A 22845-nucleotide genomic window follows, 5' to 3' on the forward strand; every position below is an offset into this window, starting at 1 on the left:
ACAACATCCTCCACTGAACCTGAAGGCAGCAGGCTAACTTAAGGGATGCAGAGCAGGCTGCAAGGCACACAGCTCTCTCCTTGAACACCTTGCTGCCGCCTCCCAGCATCTGCCGCCTGAGGCAACCGCCTCACTCTACCTAATGGTAGGGCCAGCATGAGATCCTCTTCCTATCCCCCTAAAGCAGCCTTCCCAACTTGGGATCTCCAGATGTTGTTGGACTACAACCCCCATCATCCCTGACCATTGCTGGCTGGGCATGATAGGAACTGAGATCCAGAAACATCTGTGGAACCCAGGTTGGGAAACTCTACTCTAAAGGCTTTGAAGCATGGGGTGAATAATTTCTTTTAAGGTATATTTCACACAAGACATTTCTTCTTTTGCCATGTTCAGAGTGTCACATTAATTCCATTTCAGGAGGCTGAATTATGGAATGGTGGGATTGCCACAATTCTGTCATGTGCTCCCCAGTGTTTGTGAACCCAGACACATTTCTGGAAGAGTATTCCCATGGCAGAAGATGCATGTGTGCACGCCTGCTAAATAGCATCTATTTAAATGAGAAAATCTTGTATGTTCATCAGTCTGATGTCTTTGTCATCTCAAGAATGATGAGACTAGCACAACTCAAAGATTCATGAGGAGCTTATAAGAGTTTATTTCATTTTGATTATTACACAAAGGCTCCCACACAATTTCCATCCCAATACTGACCAATAACAAATGGATTGTTGTTACTATGACTAGGGGTGGGCAATTCCTACCATTTAGTTTTCTCTGTTTCTCATTTATTTCCAGTCTTAAGTTCATGTTCTCCCATTTCTGCATCAGTTTTTTAAAAGGCATTTGCAAAGTCTGCACAAATATTCATACACATTTTCATGTACAATATACCAATTTTAGCATGGAATTTTGCTTAATAAATTTATTTCTCACAGGCAATTTTATCTAATATGCATTTTTGTACGGTTTTCTTCCCTAAGATGTGCATTTTTGTACACACTTTTCCCTAATATACACTCTTTTGTGAAGGATAACTATGTTTCAGTTTGAATATTGGTATGGGAAGTGCAAATTAGGCTGGCTCACATTAAAATGCGAACTGAACAAATTTCTTCCCCATCCCTCATTAAGACCAATACTGATTTTTTTTCTCCTCAGAGGGGTGAAAGATGTACTAAGAAGGAGGGGATCTTCACACACCCTTTTATGTGAAGGGATTCCTTTCATCATCTACTTGTCATAATCTCACCTGAATGTGTGAAAATTTCATAAATTCCTGCATTCTCCATCCCAATTCCAGGGGTTTTATTACTGCCTTATGAAGATTTATATCTTCAGAATGTTGTCAGTCCCTTTCTCATACAGTGACTATTTTGATTGGAAGTGGACTTTCCTAACTGCAAGGACTAATTTTTTATATGACTGCGGGGTAAAAATGCTGATGAATTGCAAGACTGGAAACCTATAAGGATAGAGTTAAAGATGAAAGTAAGCAAAGGCAACCTAAGCAAAAATGGCATATGGTCTAACAGTTTTATCCTCAATATGTACAGTGGTGCAAACCTTACTGGAAAAAAATCTCTGAATTTCCCATTGGGCTGTATCAACATAGCACACTGACCACAATGTCACCCATTAGGTTTCCGTAATGGATCTAGTTATACACACACACCAAATTATGTGCCTTCCATTTCCTTCATCCCTACTTGGTATTTTATAGCACAATAAAAAGTAAAAATAGTAACCTATAAAATTACCTTTTTACATGAATGCATTGTTCCTTCAAATGAGCAACCATAATACATGGTTAGAGATCATACTTTAAAAATATTTAAAATATCATTTCCCCCATGATTTATTTACAAAGCATTATATAGGCCAGATCCATGTAGTTAACATGATCCTAAACATGGTTTACTTTAAAGTAAGTTACACTGAGTTCAATGGAACATCCCTGCTAGCAAGTGTGACTGGGGTTGCAGGTTGGGTCTCATTTGAATTTTGTCCAGAATAATTTCTGTGTCAACTGACCCTTGGTGATGGCTAACACTAAACTAAATTATTCTTCCAGCAAATTTTACACAGCCCCTTGCAGAGTTCTTTTTTCTTTCTTTCACAGCTCTGTTTTCAGTCTTGGCTTATCACTATCATATTTCATGCCCGGTGATTCTGGGGGGAAAATTCAATATTGAAGAACAAAGTAATCCAGGGCTTTCCTTCATTTCTGTCCTTTATACCCTAGGGCTGTCCCAACTCAATGACCCAGTTTCGATTGTGTTCCATTTGGTTCTTGCTGACTGCTACCAGGCTGTCTAATCCTTTTTGTGCCTTCTTATCACTCACTCCTGTAATTTGCTTTTCCCCCTTTAATTTTGTCCCTTCTGCCTTCTCAGGCTCCTAGTGTGTATTTCCCCACCTCTAAGAGGCTTGATGCTTCCCTTCCTGCTCTTTCATTCAGGATGCTGGTCAAAAACACAAAGACATGGCCAGGGGTTACCATCAAATCTTGACAGTTAGCATTGCATTTTTCTCATCAGCAAGAGAGAAATGCAACATTTTCCAATAAAAGGCTATGCACCTTGAAGATTGCCATTACTGATAAAGGAGAATAGAAAATGAACCTCTAAATTGGTCATACTGAATGCACCACTGTCTTCTGAAACTTTTCCCCATAATGCTAATCTTACTTTCCCCCCATAATGCTAATCTCCTGAGTTAAACTGACTTGATTCTCATAACAACTGTGTGGAACAAAATAAATAAATTCCTGTCCGGGGGGGGAAACCACAACATTATCTGTTAAGGTAATAGAGGAAGAACTGAAAAAGCATTGTTAGCATCTTTGCATGAAATATATTAATGTTTGAAACATAACACTGCAATAGCACAAATATTGCTACAGCCAGTAATGTATATCATAGGCATGCTAATTGCATAAAATCAGAGATTTTTTAAATAATGTAAATGCTTCTTGAAAAAGCAGGAAAGTCTAATCGGTGCCAGTTTTACTCTGCTGAATTTGCAGATTTACCGGAGTAAGGTTTACAAGGTGGAAATCTGCTTCATGGATGTAATGACCCCTTGTTCCGAAGGCTACAGTTTCCAGTGATACTAGAAATGCAGGAACCAGGGCAAGTTATCTAGTCATCTCATGTCAGGAAACTCTGTGTCTCTAGGACACCTACCTACATCTCTTGGTATCCAAGTAGGAAGAGAGAGGGCAGCATTGATCCTCCATTTTCCACAAAATACCTTACCAGGAGGCAGTTATATGAATTTCCCTTTACCAGGGCAGGACCGGCCGTGCACATAAGAACATAAGAGCTGTGCTGGATCAGACCAAAAATCTATCTAGTCCAGCATTCTATTCACACAGTGGCTTAACAGATGCCTATGGGAAGTCCACAAGTAATATGGGAATGCCATAGCACCCCCCCGTCATGTTCTCCAGCAACTGGAATACAAATGCATACTGCTTATTCTTCATAAATGTATATGTGAACCACTTTGGGGTTTTATTATATTAAGTGGTATATAATTAATACTAATCCATAAATAAATTTATCCTTTTAAAGCTGTCCAAGTTGGTGGCCATCACAACATCTTGTGATATTCCATAGATTACCTATGTATGGTGTGAAGTACTTCCTTTGTCCTGAATCTCCCACCAATCAGCTTCATTGGATGACTCTGTATTCTAGTATTATGAGAGTAGAAAAACTTTTCCCTAACCACATTCTTCACACTATGCATAATTTTGCACACCTCTATCTTGTCCCCTGCCCCCCTTACTCACTTTTTTTCCTAAACTAAAGAACCCCAAACATTGTAACCTTTCCTCATAGGGGAGTTCCTCCAGCCTCTTGATCATTTCAGTTGCCCTTTCTGCACCTATTGGAATAAACTAAAGCAAAGTAATGATACTCAGTATGTATCTTGGCATAGTCATTATTTGTAGATATTATAGGAGAATGGGCACATTTTTATACTTTTTGATACAGAATACATGCTGATTGTTTTCCAGAGACCAACTAGTCGATATCAAGAATATACACAAAGCCCTATACAAATTATAGCCAGGGGGAAAGGAGTTGTACAAAAAAACACATGAAAAAGGCTTAAAACAGTGTTCTTTGAACTATATTATGCTGCTGGTTCATCAGTCTGGTTTGCTCATTTGTCTGGACAACCAATTTTTTCCTATCTTATAACTACATCAGAAAACTTTCAAGTGACCTGCTATGAATTAAAACTATTCAGCTACTGTTCTTCAGCTAGCTGTCCTTAAATAGTTCTAAATTGGATTGAAGATGTGATTTCTCTTATATTCCACTTTTAGAAGTGTTCCAAAGTTTAGGGGTGGGCAGAGAGAAAATTTGAATAGCGAGGCTTAACTTCAAAAAATAAATTAGTAGAGGAAATTAGCAAAGTTCCTATCATGCAGTGGCACAAAACAAGCATAAGAAAAAGGCTCAGCTGTTGAATCCTTTACCTTTGAGATGAAGATTATAATATCCTATCTATGGGTCTTGCACACCTCCCTGCTTTTGCTCTATGTAATTATGGAACTCTTTCAAAATAGAACTCCTCCCCAGAAAATTCCATCAGGCCAATTGTATTTTATGGTATAGAGCAGAGGTGAGCAACGTATGACCTTCTAGATGTTTTGGCCTACAACTCCCATCATCCCTCATCACTGGTTATGCTGGCTAGGGCTGACAGGCTCAGAAAACCAAAATATCTGGAGGGCCTCAAGTTGCCCACCCCTGGCATAGAGAGATGGTGTAGACCTCTTACAAAGTTATAAAGAAGCAATTTGCACTGGGACAGCTCTGGCTATTATTTGCAGAGTATAAGTCAATTGGAAATGCTATTTTGCTATTGCCAGTTAAAAAGTTAGAACAAGTGTATTAAAACAAATATGTTTATTTTTGCAAAATATTCCTTTGAAACATTTATGGAAATATTAAGAATACAATCCCCACACACACACATTGAAGTTTTTTCTTTAATCCTTAATCCTACTCCAGTTGTCCAAAATCATTATGAAATCTGAGTGTTGATGCGAGTTATCACATTTTTCCTCCACTGAAGAATGCCCATGGAGAAATATATGTTAAAAGATGACAGGTGAAGGCAACATCCACATGGATTACACAAGACAGATAACATGAGCAAGACTGGGCAAAAATGAATCCTCATGAATCATGCTTGCAAAACACAAGCAGGTGTTGCATCCTAATGTCATATTCTTTCACATGTTAACATTTTTCATCACATCACAATCAGTCCACGGTGAAGACACTGTCAGAAACACTCCTTTCACAAGTTCCTTGTAGAAGAATAGGTCTTTGTAATCTGTAATAAGGTGAACTCCTAAATCAGATTCTCAGAAATGATTAAGGCCACAGGAACCAATGAGCATCAGCAGATAGCCATTCCGTAGGCCATCAAGCTCTCATTGCAGAGCCCCAGCCACCACTGGTTGAACAAATTTCTTCCACAGGTGGTCCCACAGCCCATGAAACATCTACCTTCCTTTCCTTCCTGGCTAGGCTATCAGAAGGAAGGTTATCCTCCAGCCGGTCAAACTCATGAAGACGGAAGCGAGTTGCTAGTTGGTTCACCATTTTTTTGAGGGTAAGGAATGCAGTGATGACCTGGAAGGCAAGGAAGGCTACAAAGATGATATTCACTGCTCGCTCCAATGGCTGGATCTTCAGACCTCCATTTAAAAGCACAAAGAGAATTAAGGGAAGTTGCAAAAGGAGACTCAGGAGCCAAAATCCAGCTAATTCAGGAACCTATGAAGGGGGAAAAATTGTATCAATATACTCCCACCCTGACAGCATGTCAATTCAAACACAGTACACAATGTTGTAGAAAATCTATTGGTCAGACTTCTATACCAATGTCCAAAGTGCAAACATGAACAATATAAATTCAGAATCTTAAAGATTAGAAAGCGGGCAGTTTTTCAGTGCCACAATACAGGAATTCCACACCATCTCTTTTTCTCAGCAGAAAAAGCTCTTGGCCTATTGCTGCTGTTACGACTTTGAAGACAATCCTGTCAAGAAAGTGAAGCATCATTACCACATTTTTCAGACAAACATCTTAGCCAGATGTCATTCTCTATATCATTCCATTGACAGGGGAAGAGAATACAAATAGGACTTGGGGGCAGCAAGGGAAAGGAAGGAATAGATACAAAATGCTCGCTTGTCTCTTTTCAGCAGGAAGTATTGCATCTCAGCTGCTCTGAACAGCAGCAGAGGGAAAATGTTACTGATCACATTCTCATCTGTTTCTCTCCATGTCAATACAGAAGGGGCTCTCAGTTGCAGTAGCTAGTTCTGATTGTGTAAAACCTTTCAGGATAGGAAGGCAGGTTTTACAGACAGCAAGAGCTAGGACAAAGAGACCATAATTTAGAAAAAGGGACAGAGAGAAAAAACCCCACTTATACCTCAATCCTAAATACTTAAAGCGCATTTATGCCCTTGAAATCAACATGCTTAATCACATTGTATGTAACCTGGTCCATGCAACCTGTCACTGATTTTTCATTAACTAGGAAAATACACTCCGCACCTATGCACAGGCATTCCTTTCTTTTCTTAGGAAACTGTGTAACTGAAGCCTGAACCATTATACAGAACAGTATTTTAACTTTAAAGTGGTGTTGAAACTGTAGACAGTACGTCAGACATCTGGAAGATCAACAGTGCAATTCTATGCATGTTTGCTCAAAAGTAAGTCCCAATGCGTTCAATGGAGCTTACTCCTGATTGTCCTCATAAAGACTTAATCATATTCCTTATTACAAGTACACTTCAGAGGCTTTTCCTTCCAGATCCACAGAATAAGTCTATAATTTAAAAAAACATTTCACTCCAAAAGGGCACTTACAAGTACTAGCACTGTATTTTAGAAATCCTTAGCATTTACATACTGTACTTCAAGTATTCAATGTGCTTGTTTCAATAAATCTCACAGCAGCCCAGCAAGTATGGCCAGTAGTATTACCCCTATATTGAAAGAGACAGTGGGACTGAGGCTGAGAGAGCAGTGACCAACTTTTTGAGTTTGTAGGTAAGGACAAATGTGAGTCAGAGACTTCCTGGCTCTGACACTCTTGGCAACTAAGCTATATGAGTTCCTTGCATTTTTGTGAACTACCTAGAAACCTTTGGCTATTGGGTAGTATAGAAATGTAATAAATAAATACACTAAAGAGAATCTGTGGCCAAAATCTATATTAGTTTAAATAGCATGTTGGTCTGATGTCTTCTCTCTAGTATTAAGGCCAGTTACTACATTCTCTGTCTTTTGTTCTGGAGGTTGTAACCTGTGAAAGGTTGTTGTATATTAAGAGTTAATTCCTTTGAGAAGATGGTACTGAATTCAAAATTTACATTCTCCCATGCTTCATCCAGTTCAAACCACTGCAACCAGTTCTTTGAATGGTAATCCTCACGGATATGAAGCAAACTTACCTTCTCCTGCAAGTTTCCCATGTATCCCAGGTATAGGCGGATAATCTCAATCAGAGACGTTAATATAATGATTGTCACAAGGATGAACTTGTAATAGTCTGGTAAGACTGGATACTAGAATTGAGAAGGGAAGAAAAAGTAAGGAATCATACTTACACAGTTGCCTTGGAATCCACACCACACTCAGAATCTCATCATGTTTTACCAAAACTTACCTGCTTCTAAACCCATTACATCAGCAACATATGCCACCACTCAAAACATTCTCAGAGAAAACCTTGTTACATAATTGCTACCATTACTACCAGGTATGTTAACAAGAAATAACCAGCGTGTAAGAAAACAAGAATGGAAATATTAGGTTAACAACTGTCTTCAGGACTCACCTTCAGTTGCAACATAACTACACTGCTCACCCACCAAAAAGGGAAAAAGCAGAGGTTGAAATAGAGGGACATCTGCAAAGGCAAACTGGAGACTATTTCATTATCTGAAGAGACAAAGAGAGGAAAGCACCCATCAGCCACTTGATATTGTCTTCTACATGCTGGAGGGTGCAACCCTGTGCACAGTTACACCGGACTAAGCCGCACTGAACTCCAAAATATGCCTAGGTTTGGGCTGAGAGTGATGCTTCTGTAGAACTGCTGTTCCATGTTCCTTGTGCCATGCTTGAGCTTTTGAGCCTCATCAAATTGGTCTGCAGAGCTCAGGGGTAGAATGCTCTGCCTGTGTCCACATCTGCATTCCTAGCTGTGCGGCCAGAGGCCTCTTTTTAAAAGTTATTAAGTTTCTTCTATAGGTAATAGGGGCTGCTTTTGGGGCTGCCATTAAATATCGTCACTATAATCTCTCCTCCCTGAGATGAACTGAGGAGGCAGCTTCTGCTGCCTCAGGTCAGAAACAGCTGCGCTCAGTGCGGCTGCGGGTACAGAGATGCTAACGGCTGCGTCCGAGAGAGAGAGGTCCAAATGGGTTACAATTTTGCAGGTGGGGTGGTCTGAAATAAGGGGGCATCCTTCCTCTGAAAGGTTCTTGCCCCACCAACTTCCCGCGCGGCCAAGCCGCCCCGAGCTCCGTCCATCAGCCGGGATTCTGCGCCGCAGCCCAGGCCGCCATCGCGCCACCCCGGCAGGGCTCCGCTCCCGCCCCTTCCACCGCGGATCCTGGCAACAGCCGCTCGGCTGCCTGCGTGACGATGCCGCCGCCATCTTTGTGGCTGGCACAATGCGGCGCCCCCTCACCCGCGACGTTGACGCCGTCGCCCCTACCCTCGGGCTCGGTGCGGTTGTTGTCAGTGAAGACGGTTCGGCTGAAGGAGCTCAGCCGCCTTCTTACGGGCTCCGGCAGCGACATGGGCCAAAGCGGACGGGCTGCGCTTGTTGCTATAGCAACAAGTGGCGGCTCAGGCGCTTTACGCAGCTGCAGTAGCCCTGTTACGCTCAGGCGCCCAGAGAGATAATGGAGGCGTTCCATGCGACTTACACTTCCGGTTCCGACTGGAGACCCCCTGTATTTCCTTGCACCAGCTCTCAGAGGGTGCAGCGAAACCAGCGAAGTCTTCGGGCGCCGTGAAGGCTGGCGTATTGATCATGGCTTCGAAGCTTGCTTTGCGCTTTAACGCCATAATAAATACGTTAGCCTTTAAGGTGCCACACGGGTCTTCGTTGCCTTTGGCATAAAGGTGCCCTCTATTTTGTTCACAGGGTGAGCGCGCGCCTTCCCGCCTTGTTTTTGCTTTTGAAGAAAAAAAAATGGGCTGTTGGTGAGCGGGAAATTTGTTAGTAGTATTGTGCGCCGCCTAGAGTGGCCGGGTAGCCGGCTAATAAAATAACTAACTAAATAAATAAATAGAGAGCGAAGGAGATAAAAGAAGGTTGACTTTCAGTATATACGAACGTGATTTGCTTCGTTTATAATTAGAAGCGTTTTGGAAACTCAGCCCTCCTCCTTTCATTCTAAGCAATGCTATCCAATTGTCAGAATTTAAAGCAACAGTTCAGCCCTCCTTCCGATTATATGATCTGCCACAGAAACTAAAAAGAGAAGTTGCAGTTGGGCAGTTAGAAAGAACAGCAAAAAGAGAGGGGCGTATTTGGCCAGAACGTGTGAAGAGGGCTGCTGTTGAACAGGTTTCTGAGAGACGAAAAGCGCTATCCTGACGCATGCACGTCTACTCAAAAGTAAATCCTGTTAAGTTCAATGAGGCTTACTCCCAGGTAGCATGTATAGGATCGCAGCCTAAGGTAGTCGTGTTAGTGTGTTGCAGCAAAAACAAAGTTTTGTGGCACCTTAATAAACAAATTTATTATGGCATTGAAGCTCACGTTTGATGCCTGCCTTGTCAGAACTAAAGCAGAGGTTTTATCTGAAGCTCAAGGGCTCAGCAAGACTTTATTACTTTGACACTGCGGAGATACAGCGGTTGGGTTTCGAGTGGGGAAGCCTGTGCCTTTGGACTGACTCTTCCTGTCTTTCAAGCATCTCAGGGAAACCGTAAACGACAGCTGGATTGTTCAGCAGTAATTTAACACCGAATGGCTGAATCCTACAGAGGTGGGAGGAGCACAACCACCAGTACTCCCAGCAGTAAGCTAGCAACGAGCTGCTATAAGGACGACCGGCAAGAAAGGTGCTGGGTTACCTCACCACTTCTAGTGCAGAAAACCAGTTAAGGAAGAAAAGACAGAATAGCTGCATGATGCCTTCTGATTGGTCATGCTGGGAGCCCTCTGGAAGCACCCAAAATGTTGCTATGTGGCATAGTCCTGTTCAGGGTTCCAGCCAACCACACACCCCTTCAGTACACTCCATTTTCCCTCTCCAACAGTCAGCAAGCATTCCACTGAGCATACAAGTCTTCATTGGGCTGTTTGGTTTTTCCCTCCTTAGGGGAATTTTTTTAAAAAAGAAAGTACTGCTGCAGGGTTCCCCCAAGCCTGCTGATACCTTCCTATTATACATGGATGGTGCTGTTTTGGTTACATACAGATTCACAGAGAATGAGTTCACTATGTATATGTAGGATTCCTTCTACTATTATGTACCACAACTGTTTTCCCACCTCTGACTAGTAAGGATATTGTCAAGTTGTTTTTGGACATGCCCAATAGCTGAAGGCAGATGAATGTAACACTGATATTGCAGCTGTGTCAAAAGCTTTAACACCACTTTGCTTAATGTTTTAGGCCAATAATGTTCTAGCCACAATCAGTATAAAACAGTGCAGTGACATAGTCTTGCCCAGATGAATTATCTATGTCAATAGCACATTTAATAGGCAGTGGTTTGCTGTGTTGATCCCAAAGGATGAAAGATTTAAAAAAAAAAACAGGTAAAACAACTGGAAGCCTACAAACAATTTGCATGGAGGATTTGCACCTGGGGATGATTCCATGGCCAATGGATTTTTAAAATATGATAAAGACACAAGTAGAGCTGTCATGATGACCCAGATTTTCAAACTTAGATACAAGCCTGCCATACTTAGCAGGTGAATGTATTCATGATAGGATATAGTAGTACCCCCTGTAAAAATTAAAGTTGAATTCTTTCTAATATTGTTCCTAATAACCCCAAAGTCTCCCCAAAGAGAGGATCATGTGGAATATAGACATGCTGTATGGGGGGGGGGGTCTTCCTCACATGCAAGTGTAATGCACATGCAGGAAATTTACTTGGATGTCTTTTCTTTGCAGTGTATATTCTTTAGGGCACCTATTTAACTATATATTAAGCATTTCAGTATGGTGCCACAGGGGAAGCAAAACATTAAAATGCATATTTAAATATTTATACAGATGGTCATCATAAGCATCCAATTTTTACAATAGCTTTAAAAGTTAGTTCTTGTTAATATTTCATTAATGTGTTTTATCATAGCGCATATGAAGCAAAAACCTTCAAAGTTTTGTGCTTTTCACATTTCTTAATTTACTACATTTCTATACTGCCCAATAACTGAAGGGGGAGATTTTTTTTAATTGCTCAGTATATTCCATTGCTTTTGCTTATCCTCATCCATACAAATTGCAAATAAAACAAATGCCTCTGGAAGCCTATCCCTGAGCTTTATATCAGAGGAATATTACATCTTTTTGTATCTACAGAGGTTCAGCTAAATTAGTATACACTGTTCAAGCTCCCAGACTTATGTCCTGGGGATTTCTGGCAACAACACTGAACCATAAACACTAGATGCACTATAGCTTAGCACTTCCCAGCAATTTTTACATTTGGCATTTCAAGAGCAGAAGATCTCACTTAAGCACAGCCAAGCCAATAGTTTAGTGTTCCACCAGAATCACTATCACAAGGCTACTTCATCTGTCATTCTGGAGTTGGCCAACTCTTCCACTGGGCATTCTGTGATTCTGTTCAGGGTGTTCTGAACTTCCCCTACAATCAGAAGGACAGATGGCTAGGACTTAAGTTGGAGAGGAGCTGGAGACAGGAAGCTTGTCTAGGCCCACTTTTCACAGCATGTCTGTGGAATTGGAGCCAGATTTATAACTCAGCAACACTTAAAGCTTGTGTGTATATATTATAGTCCAGTCTTGCATGAAAAACTAATAAGAGGGCCAGTAAACTGTATGATATTACGTGTCTCAAATGTCATATTTTGTAAGAATGGAGTCTCTTTCACTGTAAAAGGGATACATGAATGTGCTAGCCAAAAAAAGACTTCTATAATATGCCACAGATATAATGGTCTTTGGTTCAAATGTAAAAAAAAAAAAAAATTAAACAGAAGAATAACTATGGAGGAATACTGAAGTGCAAAATCCATCAGCAGAAGCTTAGATTTCTCCTCACATGGAGGAAAACCATTACTTCAAAATCAGCTCATACTGGTTCTCTGTACCTGTTGAAATTCCCTCTTCTCCTCAAATATCTCATATTGTGCCAGACCTCTGATCACACTGCTGTCTGGTTACCTAAGCCAAGCTTTGCAAGCTACAATTATCATGGTTGTTCTAATGTTTGCATGTGTGCGTGTGTGTGTGTGTGTTTAAAAAAAATGTTATTAGCTTGATATCCTATTGCCAGAATAATGTTAAAGTAGCTTTCTTGGTTTACATGACATCTTGAAAACATAATACTCAAAGCACTCCACCAGTGTTAAGAACTTGTGAAGAGAATGGGCTTAATGCCAGCAGAGTGTTTTGAAGATCAGCTCATTAGACAATCTTCTATTTATGTCACTAGCACTTTAACTCCTGTATGTTTTGTCTGGCTCAGAAGAATTAGTACTACTGATTAGGCCCATTTGGAGCCCATGCATGTACTCTGATTTGTTGCAGATAATACCTAACTGTCATACAACACATGCTACTTATCATGGTGTTGGCAAGTGAAAGGTCCCATCTTGCTCTTACTGAACTCAATGTTATTGACTGGTGGAGCTGATACAAAAGTGTATTAATTTCCATGTCACTGTCTAGTTAACACCACCTTTAAGCTCCAATTCAACTGTCCATCTTGGATCCCTTTTAAGCAGTCAATTATGTACTTGCAGAATTTTTGCATTGCTGTAATTTAATCAGAAAAAAAGCTTTTTAAAAACAGATTACTGAAAAGCCTCTCAAGGGTTTGGTGAGACTTAGCAATTTATGGTAGCTGGCAAATGCTGCATATACTCAAAACAAAGAGCCATATCAGTGTGAAGCATTATGATTATAATTCTAGTTCCATCCTGCCTCTGCACGAACCAAAGATGCATAAGCCACTTGGGCTGGAATTCAGAAGTAGCTCTCCTAGTGTTCCAGCTTTCCCTATGTTATGAATTATGCAGACTGCATCCTGGAAGCCAAGTCTTGGAGGACTGCATTTAACCGTCATTGTGTTGACGGTTAAATGCTAACAACATACATGGCCTTTAAAAAACCTTCATCCGAAATGACAGAACCATATATAATTAAAACTATGAAACTGCCGCATAGAGCAGCACCAACTGACTCTTCAGGTCAAAGTATACATGATGCTAAGTGTGCCATTAAATCTATGTCAGGTCTTTTAAAATTTAACAGCAGGTGCAAGAGGGGTGATATTTATCAGGACCACAATGTGGGCGGCGGGGGGGGGGAGGTTTAATCCTTCCCACCCCAGCTGCAATCCCAAGGAGCACCCAAACTGGTTGTTTTAAAAAAATCTAATAGTGGTGTGGGAGCAGGGGGGATTTTCATCAGGATTGCGGCTGGGAAGGGAAGGATTAAACCTCACCTCCTGCCCCTTGTGGTCTTGATTAAAATTGTACATACTCTGCAGCTGTTACTATTTTTTTAAAAACTGACATGCTTTCTAATGACACATTTAATGTCACATCTAGTTTGGTCCTTAGTTGTCCATGAATGACTGGAGGAGGTCACAGCACATCTTTTTCAAGGCTGCTGTTCCTGGTGCAGGGAAACCTACTACAAACTGGGGGAAAGCAGTACCATTTTTTATTTAAGGTCTTATTGTCACCAATAAGACCTTAAATAAAACCTTATCACCACTTAAAAACTCACTTTGCTTTCTGTTATTTAAGGATTGCACACAAATCCCAGTCCTTACCTTGTTTATCCCAGCCTTACAACTGAGATCATTAGAGTTACCATTATACAGAAGGGAGACTGAAACTGAGACACGAGTGTCTTGAAAGTTGAAACAGCCCAGACAGTGAATCTCTATGCTACAGCTGAATCAGGATTTAAACCTAGATCTCCGAGGTCCAAATCTAATGAAACACTGTTATCATTAACCCATGCTGAATAATATTTCTCTGAGGTGAACACATATCCTAATTTCCCCAAGTTGGCGAAAGAGCAACATGGTAACAAGTACATTACACTTCCCCCTTATCCAGGTCCTCTGAATCTAATAGCATAAGAACAGCCCTGCTGGATCAGACCAAGGGTCCATCTAGACCAATATTCTGTTCACACAGTAGCCCACCAGCTGTCCACCAGGAACCCAGAAGCAGGAGACAAGTGCAACAGCACCCTCCCACCCATGTTCCCCAGCACCTGGTGTACAAAGGCTCACTGCCTCTGGTACTGGAGGTAGCACATAGCCATCAAGACTAGTAGCCACTGATAGCCTTTTCCTCCAGGAATTTGTCTAGCCCCCTTTTAAAGCCATCCAAACTGGTGGCCATCACTACATCCTGTGGTAGCGAATTCCATAGTTAACTATGCGCTGTGTGAAGAAGTACTTCCTTTTATGTGTCCTGAATCTCCCAGCAATCAGCTTCATGGGATGACCGTTCAGATCTACCTCTGAATTCTTACAGTAATTCATGTAATCAGTACATGGATCCACTAGACTTGTGCTGCAGCCCAAAGTGTAAAAAGCATCCTGAGTCCTTTCAGTTCCTATGAGAAAACTAAAGGCACATCTCCCTTCTAAACTATCTTCCTTCCCATCAGATAAACCATGGGTGCACAATCTTTTTGGACCAAAGCACCACATCTGGGGGCTGTCCTCACAGGGCATTTGCTGAGAACTGGGAGCATTTTGAGGTCGTTGGCAGCAGAAGATGCTGTGGCCAATCTGCACCCACCCCAGATATTTCCAGTGGAAAAGACGGATTTTCTGAGACTACTTTTAATCTGATTTCTTTAATTCAGGTTCTCTGCCCGTCTGGTGCTGTGTGTCCCTATCCTCCTCATTTACTTCAGCAAGATAGTCGTGCCCAGGGGTGTGTCTTTCACCTGGCCATGACCTCACTGAGCTTTCCAGTGAGCACATGGGGGAAAATGGGGTGGGAGCAATAACTCTGCAGCACATTGCTGGGATGCAGTGAAATGTGGCGGGGGGATGTTCTCAGGGGAAGCCTTCCGATGCTGTACTTGAGAACCAGGTATTTTGGCTTCTTTGGGGAAATCTGCACACATGGGGAAAAATTAGTTGCTCTCCATTCATAATAATGTAGACGCGGGGGGGGGGAGCCTGGACATGGGCCAGGAAACAAGCCACTCTAATTGGCTGAGCAGCCCCTACCAGTTTGATGATGTTCAGTTCTACTCCCCCCACCCCACCCGGAAGTATATTCCTTTCAAGTGCTGTGTGACCCCTGAAAACCAGATTTTAAAGGTATGGTACATTTGGCTTATCTTACTTCCTGTGTCCCTGACAGACCAAAGCCAATTCCATGAAAATCCAGATAATACTCCAATGTGCTCCTCATTCTGTCTTCGTGAAGATCCCCCCCAGGTGTCAGATGGGGGACTGTGAGTTGTATATGTCCTTGTGTGCATGTGTACATATATACAGTGCACGTACACAAACTCTTCCCACATATGCATACACACTTCCCTCACCCATCCAAACACATCCACAAGTCAGCATGCAGGGATGGGATGGTTTAAATTTCCCTTCCCTGCCCACTGAGATCTAGGGATTGCTGGGTGTAGGGAGAGACATTTGCCTCTCCCAGAAATCTCCAGCAACATTGCTGTCCTGGTACTGCTAACAGCAGCACTGGAATAGCATCCCCCACAGTCGGCTGGGCTGCAGGAGAATTTGGGCAAGCTTCCCCATGGGTCCAAGGGCTGTATCAGAGTAGCCAAGGACTGCATATGGCCTGCAGGTTGTGCACCCCTGAAATAAATGCATATGCTTCTGGGCCTTAAGCCCTATTCAGCCATTCTGAACCTGAAGAGAGCAGACCCGTGAGGAGAGGGGGAGCTCCAGCCCCACCCCTCTCAGTCATTGCATTTGTCACCCTATAGTTGTGGAGGGTGACAGTCTGAAGAGGAGACCCCTGTACCCATGCAGGGTCTCCAAGTAAGCCAGAACACTGGAAAATCAGGGTCCTTGCTCATGTGGAGAGCCTCCACAGATATGGGAGGCTCTCCTCTTCAGACTGTCAACTTCCACAACTACAGGGTGACAAATGTGATGACAGAGAGGGGTGGGGCTGGAGCTCTCCCTCTCTTCACGGGTCTGCTCTCTTCAGGTTCAGAATGGCTGAGGCTCAATAGGGCTTGAGGCTCAGAAGCATATTAGAATAGAGCTACAGCTGTAGCTTTTAAGCGTTCTTATAATACACAGTTTATTTGAGCTTCTCTACTCACCTCTTCATTTTGTTCGAATAACATCCTGTGTAGACATTGGGTGGATTTATACATTCAGCTTAAGTGACCATTAATAACTAATAGGATTATTCTGGCTGCTTGATTGGATAAGATACAGTGATCTGTGAGAACACATATTTAATGGAAATGGCATACATTTCAGTTACCAAGTGCCTGAAGAAGAACCACATGCTTGCATTCAAGATGCAACTCTCATGAGGAAAACAAAACCACAATCCAACGATGGGCTTAACCGTGCCTAACTCCATGTTGGATTGTAGCCAAAATACTCATCCTACTGATACATACAGGGTATGGGCCCAGGAAATGCTCTTACTCATGGAAGTGTCCACACGCTCCCAGTCGCTGTTTCAACAAACTAACCATGTGCACTGCCCTACTCATGTATCACTTGTGCTTGCCAACAGTGTATCCACCCAGACTATTGGTCACTGGTGTGCTAACATTACAAGCATTTGGGCCAACACATATGATAAGGTAAGGTAAGGTGTCCCCAACCAGTCGTGTCCAACTCTAGGGTGCGGTGCTCATCCCCGTTTCTAAGCCAAAGAGCCAGCGCTGTCCGAAGATGCTTCCGTGGTCATGTGGCCGGCATGACTGAACACTGAGGTGCACGGAACGCTGTTACCTTTCCCGCCAAGGCGGTACCTATTTATCTACTTGCAATTTCTTGACTGGGAGGGCATAACACGGGTAGGGGTATGTTCGTGTTCCTTTATGTGTGTCACTTTCCTCTATAAATCTTGCCTGAGTTTATTTTAACCACACTCTGTGAACAAGGAGGCAATGGGAGCAAGCAGTGAATGCATACAATTTTAATTACCTCAGTAATGGAAACACAGAGCAAGTGTGACCATTCAATTTTTTGCACCTGCTAAATTAGAGGGAAATCTCTGTTTCCTTTTTGAAGGTGTGGAGTTAGAAGCTGGCCCATGTAACCCATAGCATTGTGTGTTTGCATTTTCTGTGGGTTTTTTTCTCCCTCCAGTAGAACTGTTGACAGACTATTGAGTTTCCAAAGAACTCTCTCTCCTACTCTTTGACCTTATTGCAGATCTTGGCTGCCTTCATGAACTATTGAATGCAAGCTAGCTCCAGGACATACTGCATAAAAGTTTGTTTGGCTTACAACCCTAATAGGCCACATCAGGAACCTATGAGGAACACATGCCAGATTCTTGGTCAGTATAACCCATGCCAAAACAAAATATGGTTGTAAAAATGCTTTCTATACGATGTCCAGGTTCAGGGTGGTAGGGTGGTGGTGGTAATGTGGTTCTTTTGTTTTCTTTAAGACATCAAGGTGTATTTGTGTAGACAGATTCTGATCTTTTGTTCCCGAGCCACCAAGACATTTTTAATTGGCAGTTTAAGCACCAAGAAAGGAAACGCTAAACAAAATATAAGAAATAGGATACATTTTTAATGTAAAGGTAATTCCATTTCCCTCTCTCACTCTCTCTGACCCCCTACCCTAACTTACCACAGTAGAGCACTTACCACTGGGAAAGTTTAATCAACCCAATCAATTTCCAGACAGCAGTTGTGCGGGAACTGAAGTTCTCAGAAATACTATGCTATATCATTCACCACTGAACTACAGCTAAAGTGCATCTTAAAAGAAAATTTATTTATTTTATTTAAAACATTTCTGCTGCTTTTCAGTGCAGAAGCACTCAGCATAGAATAAAATTCATAGAATTAAAAATGTGGTAATAAAAACAGAAAATGTTCCAAGTCACAATAACCCCATCATAAGACAGAACCTACAACACAATTGGAGCTAAAACCTCATCCAATAAAACATAGTCAAGGGTAGGCCAGAATAGTCAGTTTTCAGGGCTTGCCTAAAAGCCTGCAATGATGGGGCCTGGTGGACCACCAATGGCAACTTATTCCAGAGGTGTGGGGCCACTGCAGAAAAGCCCTCTCTCATGTATTCACCCAGCTAATTGCCCTCACAGGTGGGCAAGTGAGAAGAGCCTCTCTTGCTGATCTTAAAGTGCAGGCAGGCTGATATGGGTGAAGGTGGTCCTTCAAGTAATTTGGGACCGATCTACATTGCGCCCATCATCACAATGAATTTGGTGTCCTGTCGGGTTAAATGCTCTCGCATTAAAACGTGATTATCCACACTCACCCATTTTCCCTGTTGCAGTGCTTCATCGAATGCGCGAGCTCGGTTCACACTCGAGCGCTGTGCTGTTTTCCTGCTCTTAAAGATGGAGGCTCTCATTGGAGGATCAGAAACTCTTCCTGTTTCTGTTGATTCCACGCCCACCACACTCACAGCTCTTGACGGCCCCATGGCATCTTCTGGCTACTGATCACATAGCTTCCTCAGCACTCAATGTTTCTCAGCAACAAGCAAAGGGCTGGATGTGCGTGCGCTTGTCTGATCTCAGAAGCTAAGCAGGGCTGGCCCCGCTCAGTAGTTGGATGGGTGACCGCCTGGGAATCAGGCTTCCTGCATTGAGCAGGGGGTTGTTCTATCCCTTCAAATGAGACTACGTTTTACCCCCTTCTGTCCTCTGCTTCAGCTGTTTGTTTTTAATTAAGGCATTATAATTAAGAGATGTTGAGTGGCCCAAGGCCACCCATGGAGCTTCATGGAAGATGTAAACAATTAGAGGTCAGTTGCTAACACCCTGTTCCTGGGCAAGGTGCTCAGAAGTGAGGCTACCAGCCAACTCCAGACACTCTTGGATGAAACTGATGTTCTAGATTAATTTCAACTGGGTTTCAGGCCTGATTTTGGAACTAAAACTGCCTTGGTCATCCTTCACTGAGAAAACAGGGGGAGTATGACCCTGTTGATTCTCTTGGAAAACTCTCAGCATTTTTTTATACCATTGACAATGGAATCCTTCTAAAAAGCCTGCCCAAGTTGGATGTTGGAGGCACTGTGCTCCAGTGGTTCCACTCCTACTTGGATGGCCATTTCCTCAAAGCACTGCTGGGGGATTATGGCTCTACCCCTTGGCAGTTAAGCTTTGGGGTTCTGCAGGGCTGTTTTATCCCTTATGCTGTTTAACATCTACATGAAACTGCTGGATGAGGCCATCTGGAGAGTGGACTGTGGTGTCACTAATATTCAGATGACACTCAGCATATAGGTTTCCTCACAAAACTTATACCACTGGCGTACCACTAGAGATCACTTATACTAGTGATACATCAGTAGCGCAAGTGGACCGGCAGTGTCAGATAGTGGCCTTTGCAGTAAAACACATTCCAGTACCAAATAGAAGTTGCTGATTGTGATGAAAGAACACAATCTTGTCCCTTTCCCATGAGCATTAATATGACTGTCTATCGTGCACCAGGGCCATGAATGAACTTCCTAAAATAATTAGGAAGTTACAACCCTCATACAGACACTTGAAGAGTCTTGAGTTTGATCATTCCCTTCCTAAATACTCATTATGACTCCAATGGTCACACACAGTAATAACATATTTTTCCCAGAACAATATAAGGCTTGCAATCTTACCAAGCATTATAGCCTGGTAGCATTACTTTCCTTCACTGTAAACTAAAGAATTGCTGAACTAGGACCAAAATCCTTATATGGGCTGATTTCCATGAAGGGTTTTTACCATCACTGTAATGCCTAATGCATCACATGACACAAACCCCAACCCGTCCTTCTCACACTATTTCTCCTTTAACATTCTGTTCTTTTCCAAACTACCTTTACAACGGTTTTTCTGGTGCTTGTGGTTTCCATGCACTACAAAGCCATGTGTGTTCCAACCAAGTGGTGTTATAACTCTTACCAGTAGGAGTGGCTTTAAAGCTTTTCTCCACCTTCTCCTCCTCCCCATGTCTTTCTCCTCCAAATACTTTTGTTCCCTGCCCTTTGTTCACACTGATTTTTATGGGATTTGTGGGCAGGAACACACACACACACACCCCACGCACATCCCCCATGCCCTCTTCCTTTCTCACTCGCTCTCACATGGCTGATTGAAAGGAGGAGGATAGAGACATGGGGGGGGGCACAAGTGGCTGTTTTGCTGGGTGCTGCCATGCTAAGAGCAAGTGAGAAAGGAAGCTGGCATTGGGGGTGAGCAGGGGTCCCTTGCCAGTTAGCATGCCAAAGGCATGAGCAGAGAAGGAAAAGGAGGCTGAAAAAGCTTGAAGGCAGCTCCCCCCCACCTTCTCCTCCTCTGTGATGTTTTGTTTTGCAGCTACTTCTCCCCATGCTGAACTCTTGAGTTGTTATTTTTAAACTTCCACTGCTGGGCACTATCAAAGGTGTGCATTCTGTCAGCTGAGTCAAAAAAAGAAAGAAACAAGAGGCAGCAGTCCATCCCTCCCAGTTCTAACACAACCCAAGCTCCACAAAACAACGTGTGGCACAAACGTGCTGCACAAAGCGACACCACTACACTCACATGACCTTTTCCCACAATTAGAATCCTACGCAATTTTGTGTGGCACTCAATCGGATTATAAAGACAGGGGATACTGTGCCATATTCATTAGCACGTATCGCAGTGGAACCTATTGCATTTTGAAGAAATACTGCCACAGAGCTGACCCACACATGGAAAGGGCTCTAGGGTAGATAACCTCATATCTTAATAGTCTACTTTTAATTGCTGCTTTTGTTGTAATGTAAACATGATAACATTTCAGTCTGATGTATTAAGCATAAACAAGAATGCATAAATTGAAGATGCCTGGGATTAGTGGAAACAAACTCATGCCAAGAACAGTGGGAATAGTGATTGCCCTACACCTCCACTTGGCACATGACTTGACATGGTGAAAACATTCTGCCCCATCTTTATCTTGATTGTCCTGTGTTACCATTCCAGTATTCATTCAGGTGCCTGCCTCCAGCACAGGCTCAGCAGCCCCTCTGATGCTATTATGAATAAAATTCATAATAGCATCAGAGGGGCTGCTGAGCCTGTGCTGGAGGCAGGCACCTGAATGACAAAAACAGTCTTCTTAACTTTCAGAAATGGAAGGGTCTGGAATGTAGTGTGGAATGTGGTGTGGCTAGATCAAAATTTCAAAAATAAAATAGATTTTCTTTGTCTCAGGGATAGATATAAAGCAGTCAAAAGGTCCAGTATGGGAACCCCACCCTATGGCTTAGAAAGTGCACTAGAACATGCATTGAGGAGAGGCAAAAGCATGAAGACAATCAAATAAGAAAAACTGCTGCTGGTGTTTGTGTATACAGATAGTTTTCCTGGGGAAGGGTGGGAGTCGTGGGACTTTTTTCTGTCTAAACGTGTGTAAGATTGCACCCTTAGACTTCATTATAACCATTGGTTATCTGAATGATTAACTTCATGAACATTTGAGAAGGGATTTGAGAAGTACTGTGTAACATGAAGAGTTTATTTTTGCAATCTCGGCATGCAGTAGTTATGTCACACTTTCATCCCACATATGGGTACATTGCAAGGAAAGCAGAATTGGTTTGTAAACAGACAAGCTACTGCATCAATCTGCTTGTGGAGATCACAGTGTAACAAGTTTTGAAACATGGTGCAGAAAGGGCTTCTTCGTGAAAAATTATTGCTTTGGGTAGGGACTCCTTTTTATATATAAATAAAACTCTCTCTCTCTCTCTCTCTCTCTCCCTCTCTCTCTCTCTCTCTGTATATATACAGTGGGGTGGGGGGAGAAACACATGCATGCCAACAAAGCAAGCTGCTGGAATAACACTGGACAGAAACAGAAAGGAACAGAAAAGTCTAATGGTAGAGTCTTGCTCCAGCCCATAACAACAAATTTAAGCCCATAATGGCCACAATTACTGCTACAATTAACTTCCAGCCTATCCATTTAGGGAACAGTCCTACCAAGATAGGCAGCCGCCTCCTAGGTGATGGCCTATCCAATGCAGGGCAGAAAAAGCACGGAGGGGATCTTCCCCTTTGTGTTTCAGCCACCCTGTATGTGCGCCTAGACAGCCAATTTCAGCTGTCTAGCCGCGGGAAGTCGGAGGGTGGGAAGCAGCGGCCAGACAACACATTGGATGTGTCGTACCAAATTTCTGACTTCCCTGCCCCGGCACAACCCCAGGAGCGCCCCGTTTTTGCCGCTCCGCGCTCCTCTTCCAAGCACGGAGTGTGGGGTTGTTCTGCACTGCCTGCAAGGCAGTGCAGGAAGGGGTGAAGGTTGGTTCTCAAGTAACCGACCTCAGAGCGTGGGCTCCGAGGTCGTTCCTGGGAACCGACCTATCCTATGGCTGTCTAGCTGCTGACTAGCAGCCATAGGATTGTGCCCTTAAC

The 22845-nt window shown here is 42.7% G+C and overlaps 1 protein-coding gene across 3 annotated transcripts; it reads right to left on the reverse strand.

The window, feature by feature from the left end:
* Nucleotides 1–3944: 3944 nt before the first annotated feature.
* TMEM17 (transmembrane protein 17) lies at nt 3945–9522 on the reverse strand. Of its 3 annotated transcripts, none has more exons than XM_084822991.1 (4): nt 8991–9522; nt 7892–7995; nt 7506–7619; nt 3945–5810 (listed from the first exon to the last, which is right to left on the reverse strand). In XM_084822991.1, exons 1-4 carry the CDS (start codon nt 9130–9132, stop codon nt 5457–5459), a joined length of 714 nt encoding a protein of 237 aa, XP_084679117.1. In that variant the 5' UTR covers nt 9133–9522; the 3' UTR covers nt 3945–5456. The 3 variants fall into 3 exon arrangements, with proteins under 3 accessions (XP_084679117.1, XP_084679107.1, XP_084679097.1); XM_084822981.1 differs by lacking the exon at nt 8991–9522 and adding an exon at nt 8777–8957; XM_084822971.1 differs by lacking the exon at nt 8991–9522 and adding an exon at nt 8750–8957.
* Between the last annotated feature and the right edge of the window lie 13323 nt (nt 9523–22845).

Source organism: Heloderma suspectum, chromosome 1, assembly GCF_057233095.1.
Source record: "Heloderma suspectum isolate Gila_16-S chromosome 1, 16-S_ref, whole genome shotgun sequence".
Classification (NCBI taxonomy): domain Eukaryota; kingdom Metazoa; phylum Chordata; class Lepidosauria; order Squamata; family Helodermatidae; genus Heloderma; species Heloderma suspectum.

What these genes read in the sequence shown, in the direction of transcription:
- TMEM17 (XM_084822991.1), bottom strand. Translation starts at nt 9,132, where the DNA reads ATGGCGTTAAAGCGCAAAGCAAGCTTCGAAGCCATGATCAATACGCCA. An exon ending in CTCCAGTCGGAACCGGAAGT is followed by an intron (nt 7,996 to 8,990) that starts GTAAGTCGCATG and finishes TTGTCTCTTCAG; the next exon opens with ATAATGAAATAGTCTCCAGT. An exon ending in TAGTTATGTTGCAACTGAAG is followed by an intron (nt 7,620 to 7,891) that starts GTGAGTCCTGAA and finishes TCTCAATTCTAG; the next exon opens with TATCCAGTCTTACCAGACTA.